The 12290-nt window shown below is 49.1% G+C and overlaps 1 protein-coding gene across 3 annotated transcripts; it reads right to left on the bottom strand.

Annotated features, from left to right (window-relative positions):
- Positions 1 to 1210: 1210 nt before the first annotated feature.
- On the bottom strand, positions 1211 to 8044 carry FAM219B (family with sequence similarity 219 member B). 3 transcript variants are annotated; one of them, XM_069457343.1, is made up of 5 exons: positions 7825 to 8044; positions 7547 to 7634; positions 6383 to 6460; positions 5889 to 5937; positions 1211 to 4065 (listed from the first exon to the last, which is right to left on the bottom strand). In XM_069457343.1, exons 1-5 carry the CDS (start codon positions 8036 to 8038, stop codon positions 3898 to 3900), a joined length of 597 nt encoding a protein of 198 aa, XP_069313444.1. In that variant the 5' UTR covers positions 8039 to 8044; the 3' UTR covers positions 1211 to 3897. The 3 variants fall into 3 exon arrangements, with proteins under 3 accessions (XP_069313444.1, XP_069313453.1, XP_069313462.1); XM_069457352.1 differs by having other exon boundaries at positions 1211 to 4062; XM_069457361.1 differs by having other exon boundaries at positions 4017 to 4065; positions 5779 to 5937.
- Between the last annotated feature and the right edge of the window lie 4246 nt (positions 8045 to 12290).

Here is a 12290-nt window from a genome sequence, read left to right as displayed (position 1 = left end):
GTGGAGTGTTCAATTTCCCTTTTTTTTTTGAGACAGAGTCTCACTCTGTTGCCCTGGGTAGGGTGCTGTGGTGTCAGCCTAGCTCACAGCAACCTCAAACTCCTGGGCTCAAGCGATCCTCCTGCCCCAACCTCCCGAGTAGCTGGGACTATGGGCACATGCCACCATGGCCAGCTAATTTTTCTATTTTTGGTAGAGATGGGGTCTCACTCTTGCCCAGGCTGGTCTCAAAACTGAGCTCAGGCAATCCCCCTGTCTTGGCCTCCCAAAGTGCTAGGATTACAGGCATGAACCACTGCACCAGGTCTCGATCCACTTTTCATTGTGAGAAGCCCGGCTACCTTTCCTAAGCTAGCAGGGAGTACTTTAGGAGGCCATCTGCTCTCCCTGTGTCCCCACTTCCAGAGGCGGAACATACCTGTGCAAGAGGCCGTCGGGCTATTTGTTGCTGCTGAGGTTTCTGACCTGCAATCTTAGATCTGTCATTCTAGACCAAAGACTCAGGCCACTGACTCCTTCCTGTGGGACAAAGGATTAGACTCATAACAAAGAATGTTTCTGGGCTTCTGTCCACACTAGGCCCCTGTAAAACAGAGTTCCAGGAAGCCCCCTCAAAAATATTTTTTTTTTTAGGCCTCCAAATTTCCTTCAGCTAAATAAAGATGAGCTGGAAAGAAAGGGTCTGCTAAAGCAGTGGTCCCCAAGCTTTTTGGCACCAGGGACCGGCTTCATGGAAGACAATTTTTCCATTGTCGGGGTGGGGAGGCTGGCAGCATGTTTCCTAATAGGCCATGGCCCCAGGGGTTGGGGGCTGCAGTGCTAAAGGGAACCTATCCTAAAGAGAAGTGATCTGCAAGGGCCTGTTCCATTCATGGTCTCCAATGAAATGAGCCCAAAATGATGTCTGTCAAGAAGAGCAGAAGTGGGGTCTCCAGGAGGAATTGCCACAGTTGGGCAATTACACTGTTTCTTCACTTCAGGATAGCCATGCCTTTCTTAAAAATCCTATTGTAACACAGACACAGCTCAACTAGCATGATTGCTTTATTCTTATAAATATGCAGAGCTAGAGAAGTGCAGGTCAGGAGTTCTATAGAGTAGTATGGAAATACCGTATGGTACCACTCCTATCTGTGAGGTAAGCCTGGATACACCCCTCTCCCCAGGGGATTGTCACCTGCAGAACACTCAGCACTCTGAAATAAGGCAGTTTGGCTCTGGACACCTTGGTGCCTTTATTGGTGGCATTTTGGTATGTGACCCTTGGCCCCAAACAGCTGAGCATTTCTACCCTACTTCACTGCACACTGTCCCTCCAAGTCCCTGCAGCTTTTTCTGCGCGCGCGTGTGTGTGTGTGTGTGTGTGTGTGAGGGAGACAAGGTCTCACTTTGTTACCCAGGCTGGAGTGCAGTGGTACAATCACAGCTCACTGCAACCTCCAATTCCTGGGCTCAAGTGATCCTCCTGCCCCAGCCTCCTGAGTAGCTAAGACTACAGACATGTGCCCCCACGCCTGGCTGATTTTTGAAATTTTTTGTGGAGACAGGGTCTTGCTATATTGCCCAGGCTGGTCTCAAACTCCTGCCCTGATGCAATCTTCTCACTTTGGCCTCCCAAAGTGCTGGGATTACAGGCATAAGCCATGAGCCTGGCCCCCTGCAAGCTTTTTCTACAAGGTAATGCCTTCCTACATGGGGTCAACCAGCATTGAAAGATCCTCTCCAGGGACAGCTGCAGCCAAACACACCTGTATTGATTATTGCAGCAACTACCCAGAGGGCCTTGGTTTTAGGGTCCTGCCCTCCTTAACCCTACCAGCTGCCAAAATGCCCAAGCTACTCTGCCCTAACCAACTCCCCCATAGAAATGTGGCTTCCACAGCCACCTTCTGGCCCACATTGGGTTTCCCACTACCACTGTCCTTCTTTATGTTGTCCTACATCTGATCCCTTTCCACATGTATACTTCACGTTTACAGAAACCAGGAAGGCCTGGACACAGTCTCTGTGGATGGGGAAGGGGTTCAGAATGGAGATGCTCTTGCCCTCCACAGGCATTTGCACAAAGTGCTGTGAATGTCGGACACCTGGGTAGAGTTGCAGAGTCCCAGTCCAGAACAGAATAACATCTGCCTCTCCTACTCCCCAGACCCCAAGCTGACGTGCCTCTGGTCTCTGTCCCGTCTCCCTCCTGTGGTGCTGTTAGCTAGTAGAATAAATCAGCCCCTAGTTACTGTATATTCCTTGCAACCTTCCACAATTTGAGAGAAACACAAAGACAGGTGCTCATTAAGTACTATCAATAATAGGACTATCCTCATAACGATAGCGCTCTGACAAGTAAGGCCTTATCTTTTTATCCGACCTTCTCAGTCTTCTCATCACCTCTTGTAGAGCAAAAGGAAGCCAAACCATCCCTCATGTGCCTCCAGTAGTCCCAGGACACGAGTGAAGCAACTGACTGGGCACTTTCCCACATGGGGCCTACGCTCCAATTTTGACTACCGTACCCTTGGGCTGGGAACCCTGTGTATGCCCACTGAAACCTCACCATAGTCGTGGGTGAGACAAAAACAAAAAAAACAACTACTGAAAAACTAAATTCTACAAAGACCTGGTGTAGCAAGAGATGCTATCCATAGGGTCAGGGTAGGGGCAGTCACAGGGGAAATTATGCCTGTTTCTGCTGTGTTCAGGTTGGTGGCCGACAGGCTGTGTTATTCCCAGAGGTTTACTGTAAAGCCCAATACTGAGTATTCGCTGTGAGGACCATGCTGTGACCAGAACAATCTGGCAATAGAATGGTGCATGCTGGAATGAGGGGAAGCCCTCTGCACTGGCAGATTGATCTCCTCAGACAGGGGCCTAGGAGCTGGCTTAGGCCTCTCCTCCCCGTCCTGTCTGTAAGCCTCTAGGCCAACGCCCACACAGCTGCACCACTATACCTACTCTGACTCACTGCTACTTCTCAAAAGTTTAAAAAGCTAACAAATAAGGCAGCATAACTGCTCCCTGCAGCTCCCTCTGCTGGTAATAACAAAAACTGCAAGCTTCTGGGGCCAGCCCAGTACCTTCAACCCAACCTTTAGCTGGACACCGGGTGAAAAGACTAGCCAAGACCAAGGAAATACAAATAAATAAATATGTACATGTTGGAACGGTTTTTCTCTAACTAGGGAAGGGCCCACCAGAGTCACTAAACCCACTCAGTTGGACCGGCTGGGATGCCCCAGGTCCAGGGATTCTGGAAGCCATGATCCTGTTGGGTCATTAAGCAACCTGCTGTAATACCGCTATAGCTAGACAGGTGTAACCTGAAGAGGGACAAAGGGACCCACTTTACGCTCTCTTAAAGGTACACCTGTAACCCATCTTAGAGCAGGGAAGAGGAGGAGAGCATGTAGAATTTCCTGAACTGGTCTCCAACAGTTAAATTCTTCTTCAGATTCCTAGCTACAACCCATAAAGTGCTATTTTCTGCCTCCATACAACACTATCTAGCATGGACTGGGCACAAAAGCTCTCTTTTTTCCCTCCTAGCACCATCACAAACACCAGTCAAGATGGCTGCGAGTGTTTTCTTTTGCCACCTTTGTCACCCACCATGCAAATCAGAATTCCTCTGTTCCTGCCCTTATTAAAGTGCCTTCTCCAAACTCTGTTCCAACAGCAGAGGAAAACTGCAGAATTCTACCTCTCACCCAACACTCAGATGGGGACTCCTGGCCTGAGAAGCACCAGATACGGGCTACCTGCAATGTCACTGACTTCCCAGAGGGTCAGTGCCTCTACTGAGTCTTCACTGACAGCAGTTCCCACTGCATTCTGTGAGCTATGAGGGGCCAACGGGGCTCTGCAGGCCTCCTGGTGAACAGGGCCCATCTTGGAAGGTTATGTCTACTGGAGGGTACAGGAAGAAGAGTCCCCAAGACAGCACCAGCAGCAGGAGCATGTTGAAGAGGCCATAGGCTTAGGCGGAATGAGGTCCAAGTCCTCATCATCTGGAATCTCATCCAGGTGATACCCATCCTGGAGCAGCTGCCGGCTCACATCCTGGTTCACCTGCTAAGAGAAGGAGAGGAGGGAACTAAGCCAAGATGCAAAGCAGAAATAAATGCCCCAAAGATGGGCCCACATTCCCTTACCAGGGCTTCCTGTCCATGTTCCACTCCTAGGCCAACCCCACACATCTCTGAACCACAGGAGGAAGAGCCACCTTCTCCTAGTTGTGCCTTACCCAGAAGTGAGCCTTGGCTTCACTGTCACTGACCCCCACAGGAGCTGTTCTCACTAAAGATCCTTATGCATCTGATATAAATACCAAATTCCAGATTATGTACCTTTCCCACTGGGAACCCAGACTGATCCCTCTCAAGGCTGAATATGGGGCCGGGCGCGGGGGCTCACGCCTGTAATCCCAGCACTCTGGGAGGCCGAGGCGGGCAGATCGTTTGAGCTCAGGAGTTCGAGACCAGCCTGAGCAAGAGTGAGACCCCGTTTCTACTAAAAATAGAAAGAAATTAGCTGGACAACTAAAAATATATAGAAAAAGTTAGCTGGGCATGGTGGCGCATGCCTGTAGTCCCAGCTACTCGGGAGGCTAAGGCAGAAGGATTGCTTGAGCCCAGGAGTTTGAGGTTGCTGTGAGCTAGGCTGACGCCACGGCACTCTAGTCCACCCAACAGAGCAAGACTCTGTCTCAAAAACAAAACAAAACAAAAAAACCCAAAAAGGCTGAATATGGGACAATGATAACAGAACAATGCTCCAAAGTAGTGGCAGAGTATGGGTTACAATGGAACGGGGTGGGAAGCAGCTTTGTCTGTATTGCTAGTTAGACCTGTTATACTTCAATATCAGCAGAGCTGGATCCCTGCAAAATGGAACCTGTTAGCCTGGCATCACTGAGCAGAAGGAAAATAAATGGGGCTAAGAAAAACTATAGGACTTCCTCTGGTTCTTTGGTAAGTTTTCTCAGTTTTAACATTTAGGCACTCAAGGAGAACATAATTTGCAAACTGCCTCTATTCTCTTTGGCAGAAACTCAAGAGATTAGCCAAGGGTTTCCAGCAGAGTAAGAAGGAAATACCGGCAATGTACAGTCTCCAGCACCTCAGCTCTGTCAATAGGAGTAAGCTGTACATGCCAGAACTTTATGTCCCTGTGTTTTCGTCTGGGAAAATCCCTCTGGAAACATGTCCACAAGGCCAGCCCAGGAATGCTTCAGTCTGAGTTTCCATAGATGGAACAACTGAAGGAACAGAAGTTGTTTGGCCTGGAAGAAAGCAAGCTTGGTGGAGAAGGGACAGGAATGCTAACCTCAGATAAAAGACATCAAAAGAAAGAAGACTAGAGTTACTGTGTGACACTAGAAGACAGGACTAGGACCAATGAGTCCAGGCTACAAGAAACATTTCAGATTAATAAGGAAGACCTCTCTAAGAGATACCCAAAGAAGGAACTGTGTGTGTGCTGGAGGGAGGGTGGGCAGCAAGGCTTCTTGGAGATAGTGAGTACCCAATCACAAGAAGCATTCAAGTAAGCAGAGTCTAGTAAACACTTAGGTGGGATCTATCAAGAGGATTCCTTTTCTTTTTTTTTTTCCAAAAAACTAGATAAAGTAGAAGAGGATTCCTTCTCTAAGCTGAGGCTTAGAAGACTTTTGAGGCCATTTCCAGCCCTGATGGTATATGGTCTCCTGGATTTTCAGCAGCCCTCCTCAGACACCTATACCTCTGGCTGGGGGAAGAGGGCAGAGTGGAAGATCGGAGAACAGACCAGAAGTCTGGCACAGTGCTGTGCACCCAGCAGGCACCAAACAAGCATTTGGCAGTGGTGGTGATGCTGCCTGCAGCCTGGCCCCGCGCAGAAACGTGCTCTGGACTTGCCTCTGCGGAGGAATACCCCGAGGAGTATCTGGATTCCAGCTCCCCATCACTAGGAGAAAAGGAAAACGGTCAGTTCAGGGGGACGCCTGTGGAGCACAGCTGCAAACAGCAAGGTGGAGAGCATGCAAGGGCATCTGGAAGATTTGTGAAGCAAAGACCTCGCACCCTAGAACTCAAGCCCAGAATGTGCCTTGAGTAAAAGCAGTTCCCTCAGTTGGATCTAGTAGGGACAGGGTCACTCTCACTAACAGTGCAGACGTAATACAACAGGACAGTTCCCCCAGACAACGCTGGTGCTTCAAATCCTAGAGCAGCATGATTACCTATGAGTCAGCTAACCAAGCCATCCCGGGAAGGGATAATGCTCAGAAGAGAACAGACCTGGAATGCACATGAAGGACCTTGGAGGAGACAGAGAACAAGCAAAGGCACCAAGCCACCTGCAGTTCTAGCCAAGTCCCTCCCCAAGGGATGTTTCCAAGGGAAGGACTTACCTGTCAGAGTCGAGGGACACCAGGTTTTCATCTGGACTCTGGCTAAGAGCAGTATAGCCCTTGTTAAACTTCACTGATCTAAGGGGAGATGGGGAAGAAGAGACCAGGCATTGGTGAAAGTACTACCATTTCACAGGAAAAGCCAGGGTCCTTGCCGCTACAGAAAAACTGACTGCACTACTCCTGACTTGCCTTCTACCAGGTCACACAGCCACCACTGCCTAAAGCTCCATGCACATATTCCGCATTCCACTTCTCCCGCCCTGCTCTTGAGAAAAAGCACACCGCTTTCATGAACCAGGAAAAGCATTCTCCCTCCCCTCCCCCACCTTATTTAACCAGAGGACAGAAAAATGGCAAGTCCTTGGGCAAATCCCTCCGCCTCTCTAAGTTTTAACTCTTATCTGTAAAAGGAGGCCCTTCCGCGTGGTGGCTCACGCCTGTAATCCTAGTACTCTGGGAGGCCAAGGTGGGCGGATCGTTTGAGCTCAGGAGTTCGAGACCAGCCTGAGCAAGAGCGAGACCCTATCTCTACTAAAAATAGAAAAAAATTAGATGGACAGCTAAAAATGTACATAGAAAAATTAGCCGGGCATGGTGGCACATGCCTGTAGTCCCAGCTACTTGGGAGGCTGAGGCAGAAGGATTGCTTGAGCCCAGGAGTTTGAGGTTGCTGTGAGCTGGGCTGATGCCACAGCACTCTAGTCAGGGCAACAGAGTGAGACTCTGTCTCAAAAAAAAAAAAAAAAAAAAAGGAGGCACTGGATAAGGTATCATTCAGGTCTAAGAGTTTACTATTCTGTTTAAAAAACAGAAAACAAAAAACCAAAAACGGCACTAGCTATTCCCACACTGCTCTCCATCCTCACTCCTTGGGGACTCCAGCCATCACTCTCCTCCCTAACTTGGAAACTCAGAGAGTGAATGATCCTGTGCAATGACAGAACTCCCTTATTCCAAAGCCCTTTCCCTGATACTATCACATCTTTAAAGGAAAAGAGGTTGTCCTTCTTCCCATTTTAAAGATAGGAACCTGACAGGTTGCCGTCAGGGGAATCACTAGCTCGGCCTTAATCGACGTGAGCACCCTGTCTCCCAGCCTGAGTGAGGATGAAGGACTTTTCTGAAAGCTGTCGGCATAGAAGAGGTGGCGCCTGCTGAGACCTTTTCCCTGAAGAGTCGGGGCGGTTCGGCGAGGACCCCAGCATGCCCTTTCTCCGCAGAACGGCCTTGGCCAGGTCCCGGTGCTTCTCTGGAAGTTAAAGGGCCCGGGTCAGCCGGATCTTCCCCACTCTGCAGTGTCTCCCGAACTCGCTCTTTCCGAACGATTTTCAGGGGCGGGAGCAGGCTGCAGCTAACCCATTCCCTTTGGGGGCGAGGCCCAGCGGCGTTCCGGAGCCCGCCCGGACGGAGACCTCCCCCCACCATCGGGCTACACTCACGCAGCTTGGCCTGAATGGAGGGTGCGCGCATCACCATGTAGGGCCCCCGCTTCTCCACGGCGGCGGGGGTGCGCTCCCCCGGCCGGAGAGCTCTGCTACCACTCTGCCCGGAGGGTGGCCCCGCAGCTCCTGCCGCTCGGTCCGTGGCCCCGCCGGGTCGGGGTCCCCGGGCAGGAGCCCGCAACGCGCGCCCATCGGGTTCCACCGTCGCCATGGCCTGGCCCCGCCCCGCCGGGTGGCGCAGCCCCGCCCCGTGCCTAACAAGGCTTCCGCCAGGCGGCGCGGGCTCCCCTTCGGCAAGATGGCGGCGCGCAGGCGCGGGCGTCTCCTCCAGCCCTTTCCGGCCGCGCCGCTGGAGCTGGCCGGGCAGTTCCGCCCTTCCGTGGGGCTGGGCAATGCGGGTCCTGCTGTGTGGGCTCACTTCGGAACTTGCAGTCGGTCTGAACCTGGCGATATTTAGCCTCAGTTCTGTTTCTAGTCGGAATTAAATACTGATATTGGGGGGCCGCGGGTGTGCGTCGGCGGGCGTCCACTGTTCATGCCTTGGGGCGCGCGCGCCCTCGGCGCTCCTTGCAGGTCAGCTGGCTCGGGAGGGCTTTGCTTGCACTGAAAAGAGCCGAATGAGGAAGAGAGGTATCAGGCCCAAGAGATTCAAGGACCTTGTTGAGGTGACACAACCAGAGGCAGTTCCTGGGCTGATCGATCTGACGCCAAACCCCCTGGTTCTTTGCAAGACCACGCACCTCCTGAGACCTTGGACGAGGCCTGATCCTTTGTAGGCCTCAGTTTCCATATTTTAAAGTGGAACCAATGTCACTCTCCGTCCTACAGTGACAAAGGCAAAATAGGCACTGGGAAGGAGCGTGAAAATGCACTCTGAGTCTGTGTGGTAGGGTATGTGTCAAAGCTCTTGACTTCTCTGGCCCCCAAGGGATGTGCTTGTGGCTGGCTGGAAAAAAAGCTCTATTTTTGGAGGAACTGCTAAATCTCATGAGGCTGTCCCTTGCCTAATTTATTGGCCTCCACAGGGTTGGTCAATAGTGTGCAACCTCTGAGCCCCCAGGGCCACCCAGACTGTTGAGCAATGCTGTGTCTTGGGCAGAATAGGAGAAAAGAAATAATTTAGGGCTGAGGTTTTTGAATAATCAGAAACACAAAGGAATCCTTATTATCTGGGTAGATTCCCTCCCCCTACCACCACCCATGCATGTATGATCTGTTAGACTGTTTTTGACCTCCAGAAACAGCAAGTTCCTATGGCTCAACTTAATATTTAATCCTCCTGACTTCTCAATGAAGCCAGTAGTTGCTCTTGTTATACAAATCTTGTTATACAAATGAAGCTTTGGCCCCTGTGGTGGCTCATGCCTGTAATCCTAGCTCTCTGAAAGGCTGACCTGGGAGGATCGCTTGAGGTCAGGAGTTCGTGACCAGCCTCAGCAAAAGTGAGACCCTGTCTCTACTAAAAATAGAAAAATTAGCTGGGTGTGGTGGCATGCGCCTGTAGTCTCAGCTACTTGGGAGGCTGAGGCAGGAGGCTTGCTTAAGCCCAAGAGTTTGAGTTTGAGGTTGCTGTGAGCTAGGCTGATGCCACGGCGCTCTACTCAGAGCAACAGCCTGAGACTCTGTCTCAAAAAAACAAAACAAAACAAAACAAAAAACCCAAACAAATGAGGCTTAGACTTGGTCAGATTTACCAGTTAAGTGATAAATCTGGAACTTGTATCCAGGTCCCTGTGGACTCCAAAGAAGTGGTTTTCTCCTTGCTATACTGCCTGTTAAACTGATGGGAGACCTCACCAAGTGCTAAAGAAAATGTCATCAAAACCCACTTGATGTCATAAAAGCACCAGGAATGTATAGCAAAAGTTAGAGCCCGCATACATGTTCCCCTGAATCTTCATCAGTGATGCTCTGTTAATTGTGATTGAACATAGACTCTGAAGCCAGATTATTTGCTCTGTCACTTACTAGCAAATTGTTTAACCCCTTTATGTCTCAATTTCTTTAGCTGAGAAATGGGGATAATGATAGAACCTATGTAATAGAATTGTGACGTTAAATTGCAAAGTGCTTAGAACAGCACCTGGCATATAGTAAGTGCTCAAGAAATGTATGCTATTACACAAACCTTACACAGTGATATAAGGATTTAATGTTTATTCTCTCATTTGACTGCACTACCCAAGAGCAGACTGCCTTATTTATTTATTTATTTTTTTTTTTTGAGGCAAGTATCTGAGGTTAGACATTAAAAGGGATGGAGGACAGTGTTTTTTTAATCCTGCTACTTCCCTTTCAAGCTTTCTCTTCCCTTCTCAGAATCCACTGTCTCACCAGGTTTCAGCCTCTAGCCCAAGAACTTCTCTCATTATTGGTAGAGCACAGATAACCCAGATGGAGTCCATGAATTCGCAGGTCCTTCTGGGCTCCCAGGTCATCAGACCCACGTTTGTCTACACATTAGCTAGTCACATGCAAAGGCTGTGCTGTGGAGGGCTGCTATGGTTTGGATATGGTTTCTTTGTCCCTGCCAAACCTCATTTTGAAATTTGATCCCCAGTGTTGGAGGTGGGGTCTAGTGGGAGGTGTTTGGGTTATGGAGGCAGATCCCTCATGAATAGATTCATGCCCTCACTGGGGGGAGGGGGGAGTTCTCACTCTTAGTTCCTGTTAAAAAGAGCCTGGCACCTTCCTCCTCCCCCTGCCTCTCTTACCAAGTGGTACTTACACAAGCCTGCTTGTCCCCTTTGCCTTCTGCCATGAATAGAAGCAGCCTGAGGCCCTCACCAGAAGCTAAGCATCTGCCAGTGCCATGCTTCTTGTACAGCTTGTAGAACTGTGAGCTAAATAAACCTCTTTTCTTTATAAATTACCCAGCCTTAGGTATTCCTTTATACCAACAGAAAACGGATTAAGGACCAAGCCCAACACAGAAGCATCTCACCTTTGGTGTTCAACCAAACTTCCCCAATGCAGGAAAATGGCAAATTGAACAACTACACAAAATGTGAAGATGGACTGTGCATCTATGGCAGGAAAAACCACAGGGATGGCCAGCAAAGCTCAGGAGAGAATGGCTAGGCTTAAGCTATTTTCACAAACACACATGCACACACAAAGAAGATTATAACAAATAAGACATGGCCAGGCAAGGTGGCTCATCCCTATTAATTCAGCACTCTAGGAGGCCGAGGTAGGAGGATCATTTGAGGTCAGGAGTTTGAGACCAGCCTGGGCACCACAGTGAGACCCTGTCCCTACCAAAAAAAAAAAAAAAAAAAGGGCCGGGCATGGTGGCTCACGCCCGTTATCCTAGCACTCTGGGAGGCCGAGGTGGGAGGATCACTCGAGGTCAGGAGTCCGAGACCAGCCTGAGCAAGAGCGAGACCCCATCCCTATTAAAAATATATATAGGAAAAAAATTAGCTGGGCATGGTGGCACATGCCTGTAGTCCCAGCTCCTCAGGAGGCTGAGGCAGAAGGATTGCTTAAGCCCAGGAGTTTGAGGTTGCTGTGAGCTAGGCTGACGTCACGGCACTCTAGCCCTGGCAACAACAAAGTGAGACTCTGTCTCAAAAAAAAAAAAAAAAAAAAAAGAGCCTATGGCACTGACATGGTCCTCTTTCAGCTCGTTATAGTAAATCTTTTAGATCTTGGTAACTGAAGAAGATTTAAATGTGATTATGTATGCACATATGGGAGCTGATTAAAAAAAAAAACAAAACAAAGAAAAGAAAATCTCTCTTCCCCACCCCAGTGCTCCAAAGGCCAAACATATCATACAAAATTACCTTTTAGGTCAAGTATTAACACCCCATCCTCATCCTCTAGGCTTCAACTTAAATGTCATTTCCTCAGAAGCCTTCTATTTTCTCACAGCACCCATATGTACATTCATAGAGTTTTTAAAATCTGCCATACCTATATATGTGATCATTCTGCTTAGCAACACTCTCACTCCCTCACGCCCCCTCTGTATTCAGGATTTATGAGGGCAGCACTGTGTTCATTGCTGGGAAGAAACAACATGGAAGGATCTGAAGGACAGCTAGAAAGCAGTGGTGACCAGGATGCTATAACTACACAGAGCGAGGGGAAAAGAGCTGGCCAAAAAGGAGATCAAACTAAGAACCACGACTTACTAACTGTACATTAAACAAACACATGTGCTGTTTCAGTTTATTTCACATTTCTACTTCTTCAAAAGGGGAGGGGATTTAATGGTAGGGGATCAGCCTTTACAAAATATCATTGGTGTTAAAACCTTACCCAAACTGATTTTAGTAACAACATGGCTTTAGGAGAGAAGGTGTCTAAATTTCAACCTAATATTAACCCTATTTCTCTGATACTGCAGTCTGGACTGGCTATACTATTATATTAAGTCACACAGACCTAGAAATTTCTTATCCAGCAGCTGGCTTCTAGCATTATCAGGCTTCTAGAGCAAAGCAGGATTGGTG

Source organism: Eulemur rufifrons, chromosome 2 (genome assembly GCF_041146395.1).
Source record: "Eulemur rufifrons isolate Redbay chromosome 2, OSU_ERuf_1, whole genome shotgun sequence".
Lineage (NCBI taxonomy): Eukaryota > Metazoa > Chordata > Mammalia > Primates > Lemuridae > Eulemur > Eulemur rufifrons.
This window is presented reverse-complemented; position numbering and strand designations above follow the sequence as displayed.